Source organism: Nicotiana sylvestris, chromosome 3 (genome assembly GCF_000393655.2).
Source record: "Nicotiana sylvestris chromosome 3, ASM39365v2, whole genome shotgun sequence".
Taxonomy (NCBI): Eukaryota; Viridiplantae; Streptophyta; class Magnoliopsida; order Solanales; family Solanaceae; genus Nicotiana; species Nicotiana sylvestris.
Genome location: NC_091059.1, coordinates 35,915,633 through 35,940,220, shown reverse-complemented (window position 1 = coordinate 35,940,220; position 24,588 = coordinate 35,915,633). Strand labels below are relative to the sequence as shown.

Genomic DNA, 24,588 nt, shown 5'->3' with positions numbered 1-24,588 from the left:
CTACTGAGTGATTTTAGAATAGGAAGAATAACTGATGCCTTCACTATTGCAAGTTCTCTTCTCCATATCTCGCATTTGCGAGATCTGGCTCGAATTTGTGAGGCTCGCTTTTGCGAACAAGGCTTCTCATTTGCGAGCAAGGGATGGATTGGGGAGTCTCGCATTTGTGAGGTTAATGTTCGCATTTGCGAACTTGCTGTTGCCGTTTTTGCGACGGTAGAGTCGCATTTGCGACTCAGTGTGTCATGGGCTACCTTCGCATATGCGAAGGAATGGTCAGCATTTGCGAGTGATATGGATTCGCATTTGCGACCAAAATATCGCATTTGCAAGGACTGAACTTCTGAGAAGGATTCACATTTGCGATGGTCGCAATTGCAAACAAGATATCGCAATTGCAACATCCGCAACTGGTAAAAGAGGGAAAACGGGATTTATCTCATTTCTTTCAAACTCTCAACCCTAAACACCCTAGAGGCGATTTTTCCAAGAAGTTTTCTTCCTAAATTTATTGGTAAGCAACTTTAATCTATTTTTCTTTAAATTGCCCATTACTTTCCAAGTATTTTCAGCATCAAATCTAGGATTTTTATGGTAAAAATTAGAGATTTGGGTAAAATTAGGGATTTTTATAAATTTGGAATTAACACCTCGAATTCAGATCGTATTTCAAAACAAATTACATAACTAAGCTCGAGGGTAAATGGGCAATGGGGTGTTAGTCCGAATCCTGGGGTTTGACCAAGCGGGCCCGATGTTGACTTTTGTTGACTTTTTGGGAAAAGTGTAACAACCTCTTTATGAATTATAATTGATTTCCTTAGCATTGTGTGTTGATATTACGTCGATTTTGGTTAGATTTGATTGGTTTGGAGGCAAATTTTAGAGGAAAGGCCCCGGTTGAGCTTTGATTTGCTTGCGGAGCAAGGTAAGTGTTGGGTCTAACCTTGATTTGAGGAATTAGGAACCTTTGAACTATGTGTTATGTGAATTACATGTGTAGAGGCTTATATGCAAGGTGACGAGTGTATATACGTCGTCAAAGCAATTTTTTCCATGCTTTCCGTATTTCATTAATTGATTTATTCCATGTCTTAACTATTGCATGCTTTAAATTGCTTCCTATGCCTTAACTTCCTACTTCTCACTTATTATTTTCGTATTAAAATGTTCGTTCCTCCCATGGTCCCATGATTAATTGCTGCTTGCCTTAATTATCTTACTTGTACACTTTAACTGTCTTGTATTAGCTTGTCTTGTTGCTTTGTATTAATTGTAGCATTCCTTGATTTGGTACGAGGTTCCTTTATGGCTTTGCTTTCATATTCTTTAATCTAGAGATTCTTGTGAATTGAGTTGTTCAATTGACTTCATATATTGATTTTATTTATGGATTGGGTTGCACGTCGCAACGAGTGAAATAAGGGAGGACTGACATTGATAAGGTGGGATCGGGTTGCATGCGCAACAGATTTTATATGTGATATTGATATAGTGAAATAAGGGAGGATTATGATATTGATTCTGATTATATGGTGGAATCGGGTTGCGCCGCTACAGATTTTACTCGTTATTCTTGATATTAATATGGTGAAATAAGGGAGAATTGTATTTGCATGTAGGATCGGAGTGCGAGCCACAACGAATTATGTGCTTGTATTCATTATTACATTGTATTAGCTCTCAGTGTTTTCATACGAGATTTGAGGACTAATGTTTCTAGTTTTACTGATTTCGAGGATTGTGTTTATTTTTATCAGTTAACTGCCCTACTTTTCCTGCATTCTCTTCCTGTTATTATTATTATTATTTCCTACGTACAAGTTATTGTAAGTGAACTGCCTTACCCTGGTCACTACTTTGTCGAGGTTAGGCTCGGCACTTACAGAGTATATGGGGTCGGTTGTACTCATACTACACTCTACACTTCTTGTGCAGATTTTGGAGTCAGTCCTAGCGACAGTCAGTAGATTGCTCGAATCTATAGCCCAACTGAGACTTGAGGTACAACTGCTCGACGTTCGCACCCCTGAAGTCCCCTTCTACTGTGTCCTAGCTGTTTATTCATTGCAGACAGTTTTACTTTTATTCAGACCATTATTTATATATTTCTAGTTGCTCGTCCTCTTGTGACACTAGTTCTGGGATGGTGGCAAGTGAAATGCTAGGCGCCAATCACGGTACCAAAGGTGGAAATTCTGGGTCGTGACATTGATACAATGTGTATATGCGAGAATCAGATCTTAGGAGGAGTCTTGGAAGTTGAAATTTGGTTCGAAGGCTTGTCGGTTAAGGTTGAAGAAAAAATCTTCGGTCGAGATTGTATTGATAGGCTTTTATGGATTGCGGTAATGTGGATTGAGGTAGTGTGGGATAACCTATTGATATATGTATAGTGAGTTTATACAATGATTTGATGGCTTTGAAATACCTCTTGGCACGTTCAAGGACGAACGTATTTTTAAGTGAGGGAGAATGTAATGATCCAAACGGCCGTTTTGAGCTTTATCATTCCGTTCGACGGTCTGAGGTCTTGAGTAGATTCATATGGTGTATCGCGACTTGCGTGTCTAGTTGGTTTCAATGTTCGAGAGGTTCGAAATTGATTTGGAAGAGAAATTCCCAATTTGGAAGCTTTAAGTTAAAGAGTTGACCAAGGTTTGACTTTTGTATAAACGGTTCCGAATTCGTATTTTAGTGATCCCAATAGGTTCGTATGGTGATTTTGGATGTAGGTGTTTGTGTTGATTTGGATAAGGAGGTTCTTAGGTTAATTTGACTATTTTTAGCGAAAGTTTGTAATTTAAAGGTTTAGAAATTTTATAAGTTTGACCAAGAGTTGACTTTGTGGTTATTGAGTTCGGATTTTGGTTTTGAGACATGGAATATGTCTGTTTCGTCATTTGGAACTTGTGTGCAAAGTTTGTTCTCATTCCAAGTTGGTTTAATGGGAATCAGACCCTTGATTGCGATTTTGGAAGTTCTTGATATTCACTAGGATTTTGATACGTTTTGAGGTTTAATTTGTGGTTCTATATGTTATTTTTGATGATCCGAGCATGCGAGCGAGTTCGTATGAGGCTTATGTACTTGTTGATATGATAGGATAGGGTCTTGAGAGACTCTAAAGAGTTTTGGCTTTGTTTCAGATAGTTTTTGCTAAGTTGAGTTGTGTTGGTTGTGGGTTTCTCGCATTTGCGATAAGAAGGTCGCAAATGCGACCATCACATTTGCGTAGTGGTGGTTGCAATTGCGAATCATGGCTGCTGGGTAGGGACTTCGCATTTGCGAAGATTGCGTTGCATTTGCGACTGTTGAGGTGTCCGCTTTTGCGAGATTGTGTGTTGCTTTTGCGACTGGTCGTGTGGTGAGGGGATACACATTTGTGAAATATTTTGTCGCAAATGCGATATTTGCTGGGTCTGTCAGGGTTTGTTTTTGTGAGCCTTTGTTCGCTTTTGCGGTGCTCACAAATGAGACATTTGCAGCTGATTATACATTGTGTTTTTCAGGACATAGTCTCATTTTATCACATTTTGAGCTCTAGACTTGGTGAGAGGCAATTTTTGGAGGGGATTGTCACACATGCTATTGGGTAAGTGATTTTGACTCAATTTATATTCTAACTTGATTTCCAATGGATTTTAACATCAAAATCATAAAATTTGAAGGGAATTCTTGGGGATTTTTTACTATATTTTGAAAATAAAAATTTTATGATTTGAGAATCGAATTGTACTCGATTTTGAAAAATTATCATATATTTGGACTCGTGGGGTTATGGGTAGTCGATATCTACCCCTGGACTCGAGTTTCGACTCGGCGAACCAGGGGTTAACTTTTGGGATTTGGGTAAAAATTATAATTGAAATAATTAATTGAAATTGATTCTTTTTACATTATTTGATGTTATCAAGTCATTTTTTGGCTAGATTTGAGTCGAGCAGAGGTGACCTCTAAGGAAAAAGCTATTTTTGAGTATTAATTTGGCATGTTTGAGGTAAGTATTTTGTCTAGCTTTGGTTGAGCAAATTTTTTTTACTAATTGATGTTGTTTGCTACATGCGGGGGTGATATATCTATCTATATCTATATTATTATAAAAGTATGAATACAATCTTAGTATACCAAAATAATCCTAAAATATTAGTTGACTTTTTACATTATTTATGTACAAAAACGTAAAAGTAACTCATTAATTATAGAGTTCAAGTCAAATTGGTACATAGATACAAGTAAAATAAAAAAATTCGTTCAATTTTACAAAGTTTTGAAGGCCGACCCATATGTTTTGTTATTAATCAATTGCAACAGTAAGAAAATTGGACTTATTATATAAGGAAAAAAAGAATAATTTTTCGACAACTTTTCAAGTAGGAGTATAAAATAACTCTTGCGATTGTTTTTGGTATTCCGAAAATAGTGCAGTAGTAATTTTTAAAACCTTTTTTATTTTTATTGAGTAACTTGATTTCGACTTCTGAGAGTATTGTACAATATTTTAGATGGTTAGCTTTATTTGGATAGTACGAGTCTTTTGAATATTAATGTATTAGCATTTAATTTTTTATTTCATTTAGTTATATATTTATGATAAATGTTCAAAACATCTATTTTAGACATTTTTCAGTCATGAATATGCTTATTTTTTGTTTTACTTTTTACATTTTTGCATGTACTTACTATATTACTCTTAATTAAATAATATGTGATCCGTACTATAGATTTGCATAAATTATTGAGGAAAACTTTTGTTCATATAATTTGCTAAAGTACACAACTAACTAACTTGGTGATTTTTTTAACTTTCTTAAAATTAAGAAAATTCATCAATTAATAAATTTTCGTCTACTTACTCTTCTTTTTCTTTTTCTTTTTCTTGCAGTTTCGGATTAATATTTTGTTGTACGCTTCGACTATAAGTGATCTCCTCTTAATTTACGTGGCAAAGACAAAGACATGCTCAATATTAGTTTTTTTGAAGAGGAAAAGAATATAAGTTATTTAGGCCCGAAAACGAATAGAAAATGGCAAATGAAAAATAAAAAAAGTAGCACTTTATGTCAATACGTTATGTAAACTGATGTTTATGCCCTTTAAAAGCTAAATCATATATTTCTTCTAAAAAATAATTTTGCCGTTGGATGGATCATAATGTATAAAACTTTAGCCACTATGAAATTCAACCAAAAATAACTACTCACTAATAATATAATAAAATAGTTTACAAGTAAAATATTTGTTCAAATATGATGCAAATAATGAACAACCACATTGATTATTTTGAGAGGAAAAAAAGAACACGAGGTACATGAGTGATGACGATGTTTGGACATACTAAACTATTTCAAGCACGAGCATGTACACTTATGGATGAGACACACGACTAAAGTTTAATTAACCAAAATTGGAGTTGAATTTAGAGATTACATTATTATCTATTGACGTTTTATCTTGTATTATTCGTTATTAATATATCTTAATCTAAATAAATATGACTTCTATGTACCTGAATTATTAAGGCTTAACTAAGTTAAAGTAAGTCATCCAATCACAAAAACACTATTAGGTATTATTGCATTCTTTAAGTGATTTACAACTATAATTGCATAATTATGTCATGTTAGAATGTTTATTACTTTTGAAAAGTATTTGGTAATCGATATATTATTATTATTATATTATTATAAAAGTATGAATGCAATGTTGGTTTACCAATACAGCCTTGAAATATTAAATATATAACTCCGAAGGAAAGTTCATAATTGGAATTCCAACGTCGGCCCTCTAATCCTATTAGTCGTAGGAAACATACATGAATACATCTAGTTGTTCCTAAACCTAATACCAATTCCTCCTAGGAACACGTTATATTTCCTAAAAATTCATATATTTGACAACATCTAATTATATTGTCTGAATCCAAAACTAATACCAATACCTCCAAGAATCCATTCCCGCTACAAATTTAATAATTTGAGAACTTATTATATTATCTGAATCAATTAGAAAAAAAGGATTCAAACACTTCTATAAAAGAAGACACTATTCTTTATTCTCCATCATAAACGTTTTGACAAGTATATTACTCCATAACAAAATTCTGCATCAAAAGGTATTATTTCTTCCACTTTGCTTATATTTAGGTGTTTTCCACTTGGCTTAACTATTATATTATTTAATTGGTACTCCTAATTCGCATCATTTATAGGTCCTTTGGATCTTTCCAAGATGCAAGTGTTTTTAGTTTTGTCCTAAAATAGTTAATGATTTTGGTATAAAGTTTAAGTATTGATTCCTCTGAACAAGAACATAAGCATCAATGGTTAAGTGTCAGTCAATCGAAATAGTTAACAAGAGCTTTGGAGGTATAATAAACATTTATGAATCATTTGGTGAAAAGTAATGAGATTTGGAGGTAATTTTCATCAAGTGTTACAAGTAGTTCCAAAATCGACGAGGGCGAAGACTGTAGATATACGTTTGGTAAAAAAACATACTTCTAGCATCAACTAAAAAAGATTCAACCAATAATATATACAAGAGCTAGAACAAATCCAACATTCATGACAAACATGGAAGAGCGTATAAGAGATTTGGTCTCCTTCCAAAATAATTGGTCGTCAATTCCAACAGTTATGGTAGTGCTAGATTTTTTAATAATTTTCATCATTAAATTAAAATGTAAGTTCCGCAAAATACATTATGGCACAATAACTATAAAAATAAATATGTCAATCAACTAGATGGGATATCGATTGTCAAATTGTTATGTGAAAGTAAAATCCTTCTTATTTTGACTCCATAAAAGATGATAGTAATACATAATAAAATATTTTAACACAAAATGACTTTTCACCACCCGTCTTTTATCATGTTATTTATATGTATTTATTATATATTTAAAGGTTAAAAGATTCTTTTCATTCATATAGTAAAAAGCCACAATAAAACACAAGTTCTTATAGCTCAATCAGTAAATGAATGCACACCACAGTCTTTCTAACCCACTTTGTTTATATAGATAATTAAAATGCAATAGTGATAATAAAACATACTCCTATATGGCATGAATTAACTAAAAAGTGATATTTTATCAAATATAAATTGCATGAAGTTAACAGTGCCTATTATTAATCGTGACTATTGTATTGTACTTAATTACTTTACCTTTTTTTGATTGAATCTTTCTCTTCTTAGTTGGGTTGTTACGTGTGAAACACGTACATAAAAATTAGTATATATATATATATATATATGAGGTGACGAGCATATATACATGTACCATGGGTATTCATGCTCGGGGTAGATTCTAGCTTACTCTTTTCTTTATTTGGTAGTGTATTTTACTTGATTCCAGGTATTATTAAATTATTGGACTTTGTGAGTACTATAAACCATGCTAAAGAAATGTTGAGGCTATTGGTACCTTATTTTGAAAATGATGAGAAAATCTTGAGACTTATGCTATATTTGCCTCGGAGATAGATGCACATAGGTTATGAACACCCACTCAGACTTGTTTTTGTAAAGTGTCTTGATTGGGATGTGTACACTCTGTGATACATATGTGATCTTTTGTATGACTACTTGGACTTGGTTGTTATACTTGATTTAACCATAGTCATACTTTATCCACTTTTTGTTGTTATCATGTCCCTGTGCGCTTTATTGATGAGTTATGAGGATGTGCCTCTCGTTGATAAATTGTTATCTTGCATTGTTGTGATAATTGTGGCACATGTAGACATATTTTGTGAATTGATTGTAGATGCGCATGTGACAACATAAGGGAGGAGTTTCACTTGTGATGCGCATGCGGCAAGATAAGGATGACTAGATGCACGTGCGACAACATAACGGAGGCATTTCAACTGTGATGCGTATGCGATGAGATAAGGTTAGCTTATGCGCATGCGACAAAATAAGGGCGGCATTGTGAGGATGTTATGTGATAGCGGGGGAAATTTTTATTTATTATGCGTGTGTGGTGGTACAAGAGGGGCATTCAAGTTGGCCATATGACTTCTTTATGTGTGTCCTGCATGTTTACGTAACTTGTTGTGTTGTTTCTAACATGCTAATATATGCCTCTGTTACTACTTGATGATCTGGTTGGCAAGATAGATTTTTTCTAGGTGGAATTGTTATCTCATATTTTTTGAGTTGTTGATAGTATATCAGATTGACGAGATGAGAAAGTTATTATCATGCATTAATATATTTGATTTTTGATAAGTTCTTTTGAATGCGTTATTTAGCAATTGATACAGAATTAGATTACCGTGGCACGAGATCTTTGTCGTGCAAGTGTGATTTATATTATAGTACGGGGTCTTTGTCGTGTGCGTATGACTTATGTTGTGGCACGAGGTCTTTGCTGTGCAGGGTGATTAATAATGTGGTCATGAGGTGTCGTACGTGTGTGATTCTATTTGGTGACTTGTTGTTAAAGCTGAGCTGTTACTTGTATTGTATTGTATTGTATTGTATTGTATTGTTATTACTTATTTTAATGAGTAATAGTTATTGTTTTTGCTATACTTCATATTGCTAGTCTTTGATATATTGCACAGGTTATTTAATTAGTGAGTATCTTTCGACTCAAAAACCTCATCGCTATTTCTTTGAGATATTTACCGAGTACATGGGATCGATTGTACTCATACTTCACTTTTGCACCTTGCGTGCAAATTTTGGAGTTGAGTAGCTGTAAAGACGGAGCTTTGCATTGGAGATATACTAACGTACTGGATTCATGCTACCCTTTTGTTCATGGTAGCTTAGGATTTCATTTCTGTTTATGTAACTTTCAAACAAATGTTGTATTTATTCGTTTTACTAATTTTGTAAATCTAAATCATAGTGGCTGTATTAAATTCTTTTGCATTGTTACTTATGATATTGATAATTTCTCTTTGTTGTACTAGCTTAGACAATTTAGCTTACCCAATAGGTTGGGGTTGATGTCATCACAATATTCATGGGATTTTGAATCGTGACATAAGACCTTTATCTCCATGAGATATCCTTGAGTTTAGCTACTTCTTGAAGTTCCATTCCATCATTGTGGCTGTCCTCTCGATAATAATTATTCTGAACACTCTTTCAAATTCTATCCTAATATAAAACCAGTCTTATTTTGACATAATATTGTTAGTTACGAGTATATTGTATCAATGTTTTAAAAGGCGGAGGCCTAAGGTGAGACGTTTTATCTCTGACGAGGCGAGGCATAAGCCCTGAGACATGGGACGCAAGTCTAACGGCTCTTTAAATTTTACTGATTTCAAGAATTTTAAGATAGTATAAAATAAAAAATAGTTATAAAAATTACATTTCACAAAATTATAACAAATAATCTATTTAAACTATTTATAAATTATAATTCAACTATGAATAATACGAAACGTATGACATATATCATAATATGCAAATTAGCTGCAACGTCGTTACAATTCAAACATCAAAAGTAATGTATTTGATACGAAATCTTATATGTATCTCTTAAGGAGTAATAAATCTTGAAAGAATTTCGATATTATAATTTGATATTTTTCTCAAAATACTCCTTTTATTTAATATGCTTTCTATTTGAAAGAGGATTTATATAAAAACATAATTCACAATTTAATTTTGATTCTCTAGCATTCACCATATTTAAATATGATTAATTTATTTTTAAGTTTCAACAAGTTAATAAAGTGACACATAATTCACCATACAATACCATGATAATTAATTATTTGTAATTTGTAAATAGTTACAAGCTAATACTGAGCTATTAAATTAATAAGTATGGTATCTCGTAAACGTGAAAAAAATAATATTTAGTAAAATAATTATAAAAAATTATGGACTAGTATATAGTAAAGACATAACAAAAGTTAATAAATAAATAATTTTTAAATGAAATGTTTATTTAAAATTTACTGTCATAGCAGTCTTAGTGGATAACGTGCAATAATTTTTTTTTTAATTATGACATAAATTACTCTCAACTTAATGATTTATGATTAAGAAAAAAGTAATTTTGGATAGTCAACGATTTATTAAGAAAATTTGAGGATTTACAAGGTTAGTTACATACAATTGCATAAAGTTCTATTAGGTGAGCCCAGTACCCTGGGCGTTGGGTGTGTCCGGGGCGTAAGCCCCAATGGCTGTGGTGTAAGTCTTACGGAACTAAGCCCCACACATAAGCCCAGGGACGTTTTAGGAGTGTTCCGCTCGAGGCGAGTCCCAATTCTACCTTTTAAAAGAGAGTATTGTATAAAAAGAACCTAGAATTAAAAATAATTCTTTGAACGGGTTTAGTGTTCTGTTTGGAACAAGAATGAATCCTATATGATTTTTGAACGAGTATACTCTTATAACATTTCTCATCAAGGAAAGTGACAATATCTTAGAGTAGGAACGAAAAAGAGAGTAAAACAACTTTCTTGGGATGGAGTAACGATCTTTCTTTCGTGACCTTCCTGCTAGTTAAGGTCATCTATTTCTTTTCCTGATAACTGGGAAATCCCCAAGGGCGAACGACGCATGGTTTGAAATTTGATGGATAATGAACTCGTGCCTCTACCCTTCTCCACTACAATACCAAGCTGGTCTATGATAGGGTTCAAACCTATAATGCGCATCAAACCACATATGACAAGCTAAGCTTTTACCACTAGACCTACGCCTTAGGTGCTTAACGTTAGAAAAAAAATGTGCTACCACATTTTTTTTAATAACCCTGGTGTTCGAGTAAGCTTGCGCACAATAGAGCCATATTATACCAGGAGGATGAACCAAAGAGTGGGATATGTAAACTTCCTTCAAATTCCTAGCCTACTAACCAACATTAGAAAGATGAACCAAAGAGTGAGATATGTAAATTAACTTCTTTCAAACTCAAAGCCTCTAGCAAGTAGGAGCAGAACTGCATAGATTGCAAAGGAAACTAAAGAACAAGTTTCTACAACTCGTTAATACTTTCACTGCGTAATTTTACTCAACCTCATCTCACCATATTTAGTATTCTCTAAATTTTGCATGAGAAAATGAATGAAAATGAGCAGCATATATGTATCAGCTAAGAAGGTTATCATTTAAGAATATGAAGAAGAAACATCAAAACCAGCCGTCAATCTCAAACATGGATACATCATTGCAAAATACTTGGGAGATCATAATCAACTAGCTGAATCAGTTTTAACGGACTTCAAAATCAAAGCAACCAATCACATATAAAACAAAACGGATGAATATTTGCAAAGAGTACAGTCAGATGAGAGTATTTTGCTTAAGTTGGAGCTTAGCATTTCAGAGCAACGCTGACCAAAATGGTTAGTCTTTGAGATGTTGAAAATATTGATATGGCATGTTCTAACAAGGGACAGAACTAAAGTAACAAAATATTTGGTCGTCAACTTGCAATGACTACTTTTTTTTTTTGCTTGGCTGAAGCCGCAGGTTAAGGATCTTATTGGTTAAAAGTATTTATCACACTGCAATAAATATTTTTAACCAATAAGACCTCAACTTCTAGCTCCAGATAAGCAAAAGGAAAAATAGCACTTGAGCACTATCAATTGCCTGCAAAAATAGACATAGACAGGAGTTCAAGTTGCAATTCAACTTTGTTTTCCTACGCTCAGAAAGTGGGCGAATGAGGCCATTACAGACCCATTTCATCTCTTAAAAATGAAAAAGAAAAATATTTGGGAAAGGACGAATTAAGCAATATATTTTGGAAAAGAACGAAGATTACTAAGTATGCAGATAGAGGCAATAAACTGATTCCTGCAGCTATTTCCGAAGAGAATAGTTATACATTAGCATTACAGTAGAAATATTAAGGCCAATGCCTGAGTAATTCTACACCATTCTTTACTACAGCATACAAAAGACAAAATCAAAGCTACAACTACATAAAAGAAGTATCTTACTTCACTAGGCAGCCTCAACCTTATCACCATCCACAACATCGAGTATAGGAAGACTGCTAAGAAATTCATCAAGACCTTCAAAAAACCCAATCACTTCAACAGTGTCATCCTCTCCCTCTCCTGCTTCATTTTCGTGGCTCATCTGAACTATAGGCTCTTCAACATCATTACTGAACTCCACATTCAAATCCAAGCTCCCAAAGTGTTTTGCAACCCTCCCAGGTGACCTTCTTGTCTTACTTGCAATACCTTTCTTATTTGGCTCAACTGCCACAACATGTGACATTTCTACACCATCTTGAGTTGCTAAACCATCTTGCAAATTGACATCATTATTCCCTTCAACGTTCTTTGCCTTAACAGCCTGCTGTTTCTTGGCATTTTTACTTGGGGTTCCTGTCCTTGCACTCTTCCACTTCCCACTCTTCGCTTTGTTCCTCTCCTTATTCCGATTCCAATCCTCATCAGACTCCTCACCTGCCTCGGACACCTCAACAAACACATCATCATCATCATCAACGTATATTCTTGGAGCAAAATGCTCTCGTCCATCCCCACTGATCGATGCACCTGCATTATGCAAAGCGCCAAGATTATCCACATTACTATGTCCTCCAACAACACAATTATGTATATTACTCCCTCCATCCCCCCCAGCATGCGGACAAGTAAACATAGGCGAAAATGGAGACCAGCTCGAACCATTATCTCTATTTCTCTCAAAATTCTCCAAAGACAATCCTAAAGGCATAAATCCCCAACAACAAAAATAAGCGTCTTTTCCATCAATAATTGGTGGAGGGGACGCAATTGCTACAGCTTGAAAAGCCCTCTTACAATTTTGACACCGCAAAGTACAATCAGCATACTCCAAAGGGAACTCATACATAATATAACAATAAGGACATGCAGTCCAGAAACTGGGTATCCTATTATCTGAAGCATCTACATTTCCTTCTTTCTCGGTGGCATTACTCACATTATCACTAGTACTAGCAGACCTGTTTTCATTGTTCCCCACCACATTCTCATTCCTTTCTGGGGGGTGTTGATTCCCATGCTGCTCTACAGAAACCATCGGTTCTGTCCCTCGTGTCGAGCTCAACCCGATACCAAATGGTGGGTTTTCTGTATTTAAGCTTCTCACGGAGGTTACCGGCTGTGGTTGGTTCAAACTCAAGAATGTCGCAGGTTGTTCATCTGTGTTTGAAAATGAAATAGACGTCACTGGTGGTTGTGCCTGTTGTCTCAGAAATGTTACAGGTTGTTGTGGTTGCTGATGTTGTTGCTCTGCAACCGAGCCTGCCATAGAGGTCACAGTTTCTTGTTCACGAGTCAGAAATTTGACTGGCATAGAAATTCCAGCTTGTGGGTCTCTACTAAAGCTCACTTCAGCAGCATGTGACCCTTGATCTTGACTGGGCAAATTCACAAACATTTGGTCTGCATTTGAACTGGGTATTGAAGGATATGCACTATGATGCACAAAATTCACAGGGGTAGGTGTAGAAGCAACTGGATAAAGGTTAAGGAAGAAACCCAGCTCCTTATCATACATACTTTTTCTCAAGGGGTTAGAAAGAACTGAGAATGCATCAACAACAAGGCGAAAAGCTTGATCCGAAAAGGGGAAATTGTTATTCTGAGGGTTGAGAAGAAGAGCAAATCGGCGATACTGATCAGCGATGAAGTCGGCATTTTGGGTTTGGTTAGGAGGGATTTGGAGAATAGAGTAGTAGTCGAAGTGGTGGTTGTTTATCCTTTTGTCGCCGGCGCTTAAAGTATCGACGATGCCGAGTATTTGGTCGGTAGCAGGTGCTAATGTCGGGTCGGATTCACGGGCACGGGTCGCGAATGATTTGCTGCCAACTAGGTCACGATTCGTTAAGAGCTTTTCAGCTATGGATAGCCAACGCAATGCTTCAGGTCGGTTAGAGGGGGGGCCATTGATGAGCAGTGGTTAGGCCTGCCATGTTATATGGAACTGAATGTTGGCCGGTAAAGAACTCACACATCCAGAAGATGAAAGTAGCAGAGATGAGGATGTTGAGGTGGATGTGCGGGCATACAAGGATGGATAAGATTAGGAATGAAGATATTCGAGAGAAGGTGGGTGTGGCCCCCATGGAGGACAAGATGCGGGAAGTAAGACTCAGATGGTTCGGGCACATTCAGAGGAGGAGCACTGATGCACCGGTGAGGAGGTGTGAGCGACTGGCTGTAGTGGGCACGCGGAGAGGTAGAGGGCGACCTAAGAAGTATTGGGGAGAGGTGATCAGACAGGACATGGCGCGACTTAGGATTACTGAGGACATGGCCCTTGACAGGGAATTATGGAGGTCGAGCATTAAGGTTGTAGGTTAGGGGAAAGTTGTGAATATTTCTACAGCACAATAGAGTGAGACTAGCCAGTTAGGAGTTAGACTAAGAATGTCATTGGTCGTCTATTGATGCAGGGCTTTACCTGCTAGTTTTACTATACCAGCCATCTATTTCGTATTTCGTATTCTGTATTTCATATCTCTTATATTGCTGTTATTTTATTATGCATTTTTATGGTACTAATATATCGGCTCCTGTTGCTTTTTTGAGCCGAGGGTCTCCTGGAAACAGCCTCTCTACCCTTCGGGGTAGGGGTAAGGTCTGCGTACATATTACCCTCCCCAGACCCCACTTGTGGGATTATACTGGGTCGGTGTTGTTGTTGTTGTAACGATGAATGGATGATGATAGTAATGTAAAGCATAAAATAACAAAAGAATAAAATAGTAAATTTAATACTCAAAACCATATAATATCCACTAGAATATTCCCAAAACTCGGTGTCACAAGTGCATGAACATCTAATAGAATATATATTGCCGAGGCGTTCGGCCCGATCTACAGGAATAAAGAAACTCTTCAGATTTCAAATTTCATATTTACAACTCCAAGGAAGCCCATAAAAGGAATATAATTTCCATCAATAATTAAATAATCTGATAACTCTTTAAGAAATGAAGCTCGATTTAGCATAATCTTTAACCAAGTTTTACTTATTATTACTAGCAATTAAACTAGCAAGTTGAGTCCAAATAGTGCAAGTAGTAGCATAATAAAGGCCTATGTCTACTCGGACATAACATGAATTTTAGCTACGCACGAACTCTCATTACTTCGTGTGTACGTAGCTCCCACAATTAGTGGCAAATAACAATTAAAACACCTATGAGGTTAATTCCCTCTTACAAGGTTAGGCAAGAGACTTACCTTGTCCCCAAGTCCACTTTCTGGTCCACAAATCACTCTAAAAGGCTCAATTCGATGTCGGACAATCCGAAACTAGCCAAAGGTTGTACAAACAAATCAAGAATTTCTCAAAAGTTCATTATTTAACTATTAGAGTGATTACCCAACCCAATTTGGAAGCTTCCGAAAATTCACCCCTGGCCCCATCTGCCCGGATTCCAGAAATTTTTATAAATAAATATTGTCCATAACCTTACGAACATAAATATATAATTTTTACTCAATCCCATAGTTATTTTCGTGCTTTAATCTCATTTTTATCAAAATCTAGGTTTTTCAACCAAATCCTAATATTTCTATATTTACATGTTAAAATCTACCCATAATTTATGTATTACGCTCACATTATGTAGAAATCACTTACCTCTAATAGTTAGGTGAAAATTACCCTCTACAAAGCTCCAAATCCGGCTAACAAATAAGAGAAATGGACAAAAAGGCCAAAATCCCGATTTTTATTAAGTCACTACCTAGGTCTGCCTTCTTCGCGATTGCGGACAAGCCCTCGCGATTGCGAAGGCAAAAGTCATGAACCCAGAAAAACTCCTCTCCGTGAACGCGATGCACTGAGTCGCCCTCTCATCGCGAATGCGTTCCCCCACTCGGGAACGCGAAAGGAAACTGGGTTGCCTTGGCCCAGGCCTAGGTATTCTACGTGAACGCGACAACTCAACTGTGAATGCGAAGGCCACTGGTCCCAAGCCTTCGCAAACGCATCCCAGACTTGGCCAACGCAAAGAACAACATCACCCAATCCTCAATTCCTTCTTCTCAATCGTGAGGGTCCCTACGCGTTCGTGAAGAAGGAAACCAAAACATCACACCAGCAGATTTTTGGACTTAGCTCTAAGAGGTCCGAAACGCACCCGAGCCCCTCGGGACCCCGTCCAAATGCACCAATAAGCCTACAACCATAATACGAATCTACTCGAACCCTCAAAACACATAAAACAACATCAAAACTATGAATCACACCCCAAAACCAAATTGAATCAACTTATGAACTTCAACTTCTTAACTAGCTCTTACTTAGACTACTCGGAATGACACAAAATTTTGCGTACAAGTCACAAATCACCATATAGACCTATTCCGAAGATCAAAATCCCAAACGGACCTTGATAACACCAAAGTCTACTCCAAACATAATTTAAAGAACTAAAAACCCTTCAATGAACCAACTTTCAACATTAAGCGCTGAAACTCTCCAAAATCATCATATGAACCTATTGAAATTATCAAATCCCAGTTCTGAGTCCGTTTATTCAAAATGTTTGCTCCGGTCAAACTTGGCCATCATAGGCCACTATTAAGGAACTAACTCTTTCGATTTCAACCAAATCCTAATATTTCTACAATTTACATGTTAAAATATGCCCATAATTAATGTATTATGCTCATATTATGTAGAAATAACTTACCTTTAATAGCTAGGTAAAAATCCCCCTCTACAAATGTAACGACCTGACCGGTCGTTTTGAGTTCTAGCACGACGTTCAGCGGTTTGGGGCCTTGAGTATCTTCACTTCATGTTTTATGACTTGTACGCATAGTCGAAATTTATTTCAGGAAGTTTGGAGTTGATTCAGATGGAAAATTCATAATTCGGAAGCTTTAAGTTGGAAGAGATAAGCAAGGTTTGACTTTTGAGTAAACGGTCTCGGAATCAGAATTTGAAGGTTCCAGTAGGTTCGTATGATGATTCAGACTTGATCATATGTTTGGGCTGAGTATCAGGTGGTCCAGGAGCATTTCGACGCTTATTATGGAAAGTTGGCATTTTAAAATTTAAGAATTTCCTAAGTTTGATTTGAATTAGACATTGCTGTTATAGATATCTGTTTGGGGTTTCGAGCCTTCGAATAGGTTCGTATTGTGATTTGCGACTTGTGCATAAAGTTTGGCATCTTTCCGGGATGTTTAAGTATGATTCAGACGCGTTCGTCGAAGTTTGGATGTTTGAAAGTTGAAAGAAGGATTTCAATCATCAATTTGTAATCTTGATATTATTTGTGGCATTTAGAGCCTTTGGATAAGTTTGGATAAGGTAGTAGGACTTGTTGGTGTGATTAGATGGGATCCCGGGGGCCTCGGGTGTAATTCAGAGTGGCTTCGGATCATTTTTCCTTCTTTGCTTCTTCTGGTGTTGGTGTCTAGTTTTGTTCTTCGTGAACGCGAAGGGTCTCACGCATTCGCGAAGAAGGATTTTGGCTACTTGGATTTTTGTGATTCACGTTTGCGACTGTTGTCATGCGTTCGTGAAGGTTTGGAAGGGCAAGGCTCCGCATTCGCAATTCAATGTTCGCATTAGCGATGGAGAATCTTGTCTAGTGATTGACTTGGTCTTCGCATTTGTGGAAGGGAAGACGCGTTCGCGATGGGCAGGATGGTAAAGCTTCGCATTCGTGTGCCCTTTCACGCGTTCCCGTAGAGGAGTTTGGGAGCAGAAGCTGGTTGTTCTTCGCAAATGTGAGGGAATTTCCGCGTTCGTGATGAAGGTCGTCTAGGCAGTGTATAAGATTGCAAAAACGGGTTTTGGCTCATTTTATCTCAAATCTTCCATGTGAGCCAAGCTTGGGGGATTTTGGAAGGAGATTTTTCGTCATCCATCACTAAGTAAGTGATTTCTTCATATTGTGAGTTAAATACATGAATTATACATGGATTTGAACATGGAAATTAGTGAAAATTGTGAGATTTTGAAGAAAAACCTAGAAATTGATTTTTTTGATTTTGACCACGAAATTATACATGGAATTGGAAATAAACTATATATTTGAGTTTGTGGCATTATGGGTAATATTTATCTTTGAAAATGTTTGGAATCCGGGCACGTGGGTGTTACACCCTATATTTTTGTACATGAAAAATACACCATAAATAAATTAATGAGAGATCGAAAATGAGATGTTATGTCCTGCATTTTCATAAGTTGAAGTTTCATCGTAAGTTAATCGATGAAAGTTCGGGAATGACATTTATTTTGGATTATAAGTATTACGCTATTTCAAAAGAGTGATAAGTTAATTCGTGAAGTTGAGAGGGTAAGCGAATCGAAGGAAATGAATTCCGTTGAAATTTGGAATTTGGGATAAAATACGGCCCGAGCTAAAAACCCGATATTTATGGACTAGTACCATACAACGTACTACATGTCCATGATAATAAGGTGCATGAAGTATGTTAAAAGTGATCAGTATTATAAGTAATTTGGGATAATTTTTAATTATGTGAGTAATTAAGTAAATATTGGATTAGTGGGGGGTTAACAAAGTTAATTAAGTTATTGATAATCTTAAAGCCAACAACGTGGCAGCCATATAACACTAACTAGATGACTAATAAATCTAGTTAAATAGGTGTCAAGAATAAACGAGTCTTGGAAAAAGATAGTAGGACTACTTTAATACTTAAAAATATCCCAAACAAGAAATAGATATGGTGTCCATGCTTGCTAGCTCTTTTATTTTGGCAGATGTGTAGTGAATATGATTTTCATGGACTTTCAAATTGGCAGGCAACGCCACCTTGCTGCCAACATCAACCTTCTTTCATTAACCTATTAGAAGTTTTCTTATGATGAAGGTAAAAGCTTAAATTGCCGAAGGTTCACTTACAAAAATTGTGTGAAAAGGGGTTACCTGAAAGAGACCAACGGTAGAAACCTACTGTATGAAAGAACGCTTGACCTATTGCAAACTTACAGTGCGCATTTATGTTACCCTTTGAATAGCTATATATGCATTGATGTAGGTTCTTCAAATAGAAAGCCAATCAGTTTGTGGCCGGGTATGTTAAGACTATTCCTTCTTTCTTTTGGCATGATCCATACGATATGAACGGAACGTGCAAATGCACTAATTCCATGAATGACTCTATTCATAGAAGTATTCGAGACATCTGTGTTCTTGAATTTTCATGTGTTATAATATCTTATCATTTGTTCATGGGTCTCAGAAAAATACGAAAGTTGAAAAGAGTTTACTTTATGATATTACTCAGAGTCAAGATGGTCTTATGACATTCCGAATGATTTTATTGACGTACTTTTTATGCATTGCATTCATGTGCATTGACCCATGACCAGATGGTGTTATATACGCGTATATATGTAAATATATGTATACGAGGTATGGGAAAAGGTTATGGCGTTATATACACACCACCACCTGATTAGCTGGTATATGATGATGATGTTGCCCACAGTGGCTGAAATATGATTCAAACGGCGTTATATACGCATATATGGGTATGTATTCAAATGGCGTTATATACGCATATGTATGTATGTATTCAAACGGCGTTATATACGCATATATATGTATGTATATATATGTATATGGGATATGGGAATGGTTATGGCGTTATATACGCACCACCACCTGATCAGCTAGTATACGATTATGACTTTGCCCACAGTAGCCGATATGATATGATGGGATGCCCTCAGAGGCTGATGATGTTATGAAACATGTACCTATGCACGACATCACATTCATATGCATATGCATGACGCTAAAAGTAATTTATGATTTACAAAGTTATTCAGACTTACAGGATGAGTCGTGTATTATATATTTCTTCCATGTCTCTTATGTACTTATTTATATGCCTTACATACTCGGTACATTATTTGTACTGACGTCCTTTTTGCCTGGGGACGCTGCGTTTCATGCCCGCAGGTCCCGATAGACAGGTCGAGAGCCCTCCAAGTAGGCTATCAGCTCAGCAGAAGATGTTGGTGCGCTCTATTTGCTTCGGAGTTGCTTGTTTGGTTAGTATGATTTAGACGTGTATTGTTTGGTATGGCGGGACTCTATCCCGACCATTATGATATTTATGTATTCTTAGAGGCTTGTAGACATATGTCATGTATGTGAAAGATTGTACGGCCTTGTCGGCCTATGTTTTGAGTTTATAAAGATCATGTTGCCTTATTAGGCCTGTATGTGATGTGTATATGATAATGTAATAAGAAAGATATGCTACGTTGGTACTCGGTTGAGTAAGGTACCGTGTGCCCGTCGCGGCCCATCGGTTTGGGTCGTGACAAAAGTGGTATCAGAGCAGTCCTGTCCTAGGGAGTCTACAAGCCGTGTCTAGTAGAGTCTTGTTTATGGGTGTGTCGTGCACCACACTTATAAGCAGGAGGCTACAAGGCATTTAGGATTGACACTCTTTCTTCTTACTCTAGATCGTGTGGTAGAGCTCACTTATAAGAATTCAAGATCCAAAATTCTATGTTATTCATAATAACACGATGCCTACATCCGGAAAGAAGGTTGGAAAGAGAGATAGTTGTGGAAGAGATGAGTAAGAGGAATTGGATTTTTGTATGATGCCTACGATAAGTAAATATAAGGTGTTTAGCAGATCGTGGGTGTACTGAAAGGTGTAAGCTTCCTGATAAGAAGCCGTAAGGTAAGAATGCCTATCCATCTTTATGGTGAAGGATAATGAGAGATTAAGAAGATAAGTACAAGTTTCAGCAAGTAAAAGGAGCAAGGTGAAAAAGGGTATGAAGTACCCAGTTAATGAAGGTTAACAGCGGTTATAATTGAGGCAGAGGAACATAAGTTTTTTGAGTTATATTCAATAGTAACAGAGGTATATACAATTGGACGCACCCCTTCAAGATATGCCCTATAGAGGGTTAACAAAAGTAGTATAAGAAGATATGATGGATGAATTGATTGCGCCAGTTGACATTTCCGAAGGATAGTGCAAATGTGCTAATAGATCTCTTTATGAGACACCCAGATGGTGCACTCTAAAATAGTGCAGCCAGATATGAGTACTACAAATACATGCACTATAAGCCTTAAAGGGATAAATATTACCTTAGTATGGCTCGCGTCCCTAGTAAAGCGATAACGTTAAGCAACTTGAAGAGCCACTAGATGGAGCAAAGGAAAGCTAAAAGCGAAAGAATGTCGTATTGAAGTTTTCACAAGAAAAGGGATATGCAGAAATATTAGCAGAGTAATGAGAAGAGAAATAAGGAAGCATTACGAATAAGGTGTGATACATGGAGAAAACGGTAGAGTGTTATAAAACTTATAGTCAAATGAAGGAAGAGACGAAAGGTGATGGGCCTTAAGACAACAAAAATATATAGGCCATAGGGTTATATCTTCATTTTGAGAAATAAGTTCGTGACTCCAATGCGACTACCAAAAGGAAAAGTTAGACCCCAGAGTAATAGAACCAGTATGGATTGGTGAACAAGATAAACCAAATATGAATTAGGGACTGAATGATTGGAAAATACTCGGCATCATGGAAATTTCAGATTTCGTTCCGGCAGTAATAGAATGGACCACATAAGAGGATTCATGATGAATTTATAGAATGGTCATTCAGGGAGACGCTTCCCTAAAGCAAGCAATGTGAGCAACGCTCAACTTAAGGGACTATATGTGCCATTTATACTAAAGTTTCACCCTGGTGAGTAAGGAATTTTGCTATCCTTGGTACGGAAGGATTACCGCAAGGCGAGTAAGGGTCATCGATGATGTGAAAGGATGCCAAAGATGAAAAGTTAAAATACCTATAGGTAGGTCATCGTAGCTCCACTTTTTAGTACTCCCCAAAAGGGGGGAATATGGAGTAATGTGGCATTAAGTCAGAATTAAGTGGTTCTTGTGACTATGGAATAGTAAAAGAAGAATGCGATAAATGAAAGAGGAAGGATATAGCACTTATCCAAATCTTATACATACGCTACGATTCAAGAATATTGAGCAAGCACGATGTTAAGAAAAGGAAGTAAATGTTCTTGCCTGAGTTGTTATTAATAAATAAGGAGCCAGTACGAGACGTAAGTTAAAACAAAGTAAATAACCCAAGAAAGATTACGAGGAATATTGATATGAGAATAGGCCAACGAGTAGTTAGTAATTGGTCAAGAAGATCTCAATTATGGCTAAACAGGAGGTTACAGACGAGTCATCAGATCGTGTAAGATAAACATAGTAGAACCCAACATGGAGAATTCAGCATCGGAAAATATCATTATAATACTTGAGATATATTCAAACAAGAGTCGGGGTAGTTAAAGGTGCCGTATGAGTATTACGGGGATAAAAGAAAGTGCCACTGGGAAGGCAGTCAAAATATCAGTTCAGAAGCAACCATACAAGTACAAGGGCATGAAAGTAAGCAACTACGGATGATTACAGGCAAGTAAGGACATCAAAAAGGTCTGTAATAAGCCCACAGCTTTACGAGAGTCAAGGCTTCTCCCTAAGTACTACAAGGAAAGACTAGCCGAGGAAAGAAAAAAGAAGGATTCAACCTATGCACAATTACCTAAAGAGAAAATGGTCATGTAACAACAATCTTGCAACAACATTATAAGCACTCCAAGGGAAAGTGGCATCTACCATGACTAATGAACAGAAACAAAAGTTAAAAGTAATATTCGAGAACATAAGAGTTGCACGAAAACTCTGGGATCTATAGGCACTAAGATGAGCTAAGTATGGACGCAACAAGGGGGTAGAAGGACCAGGAAAAGTAATAGCTTACGATGAAAGAAAGCTATAATGGAAAGAAAGAAATTATTCGATCAATGATCCAGAGTGGGTTATGTTACGAACTCACTTAAGGGTTCTAATTTTTATACATGCATCATATACAACCGTAGAAGATTCTGGTATACGTTAAAAGAAAGAATTGAGCCCAGGTCATAGATGAAGGATTGAATTATTAAAGGATTTATCATGAATATCCCTCAGCGCCTATGAAAGGCTAATATAATAAATAATACCAGGAGCCGCATGTCGGAAGATATCTTAAGCCTACATAGAGGCTGATCAGAAAGAAGAGGAGACTAAAGAGTTACATCGACTAAGCAAAACAAGAGGGACCAAGAGAATTATAGACTTCGGGATCACTCTTAAGTAGCAGAGGTATAAGAAAGATAGTACAGTAGCCATATTTTACAATAGCTCTATGATGAAGCCAACGGAAGAGTACCAGCCTCATAAGAAGTCAGTACGAAGCTCCCACCGGATTGTGTAGGCACCAAAGGTGCAAGTATTATAATAGAGCTTCAAGTGGTGGATGATTTATACCTATGTGGACAGTAGGTTGTGAAAGAAAGATAGAAGAATGTAAGGTGATATTTTAAAGTAAGTAAGGTAAAGGTGAACACAAGTATAGAAGAATGAGAGTGGGCCATACTTTAGGTAAAAGACTAGAAACGCCGGGATTCAATATCCAGGGATGATAGCAGCGTCATCAGTAGCATATTTTCCAACCTACGGTTTCTAAGTACCAAAAGGTCTAATTAGAGAGTAAAAGAAGGGTTAGAGACGATGCAATATCTCACTTGATGTTCCAGAAAAGCATAAGGGAATCGATCTCAAGCTAAAGTATGATAGAAAGACAAAGTTGTAGAAAGACAAGAGTAAGGATAAGAAAAAGGCAAGGGAGAAGGTGACGGAAATGGATGTGTATTCGGGATTAAGCCCGTGAAAACAAAAGAGTCTATGACTAGTAGCATTTAGAGGAGAGGAAATGCTGCCCTGATAATGGAATGAGGGTGTAATTGTGATAAATAAAGGGATTTTAATAATTGTACGTGACTAAAATACCCATGTAAGGGAATCACATTGGGATACTATGAAATACGGTTATGGAAGTATAATATCGTATCATCCCCAGGTGGATCGGAAAAATCACTTCACATGTTCTGTGATGCAACATGAACCCTAATGATTACGTAAGAGGTTACAAGTTATCAATGGTATATTGTTAATCAGTATTGAGGTGAATCAACAACTGATGGATAAAAGTTATAAAGTATGAGGGGAGATTAGGTCGTCATTCTTAAAGATGAACAGTAATGTGGGTGCATTAGAGGACATAGATTTATACGTACGAGATAAGCAAAGAAAGTAACCTGAGATTTGGTAGCAGACCTCAGTAACGAGAAATCGAGGTAAGTGCTATGGTATAGTATGACCTATGTAGATTCAGTAAAGTCAAACGAATGGATAACCAGGTCTACAAAATAAGATATAGCAGTATTCATAAGTTCGATAAAATACCAAGCAAAGAACTTTAGGATTGGCTAAAAGCTGGAGGAAAAAGGAGCAAAGAGTCGCATAGGCACACTTACAAGGTCAGTGTCGTAAAAACTGCATAATGGAAGGTAGCAGCAGTTACGAGATTGGAAGGAACTCAATCACAAGTCATGGCATGGGAAAGAGGCCTAAAGGGGGGAATGTCCTGGCCTTTAAACTTATTCATAGGATAGTTGCCTAGATGGCAAAAGGACTACTAAAGTATTCGCAAGAGCTACGAGACATGAGGACGATAAGCACATCAGTCAACATTTGAGGACGAATGTTCCAAAGGG

The 24,588-nt window shown here is 36.5% G+C and overlaps 1 protein-coding gene across 1 annotated transcript; it reads right to left on the bottom strand.

The window, feature by feature from the left end:
• Positions 1-11,767: 11,767 nt before the first annotated feature.
• LOC104241903 (uncharacterized) lies at positions 11,768-13,880 on the bottom strand. The gene has a single exon (XM_009796863.2). It carries the CDS (start codon positions 13,489-13,491, stop codon positions 11,938-11,940), a length of 1,554 nt encoding a protein of 517 aa, XP_009795165.2. The 5' UTR covers positions 13,492-13,880; the 3' UTR covers positions 11,768-11,937.
• Between the last annotated feature and the right edge of the window lie 10,708 nt (positions 13,881-24,588).

What these genes read in the sequence shown, in the direction of transcription:
- LOC104241903 (XM_009796863.2), bottom strand. Translation starts at nt 13,491, where the DNA reads ATGTATGATAAGGAGCTGGGTTTCTTCCTTAACCTTTATCCAGTTGCT.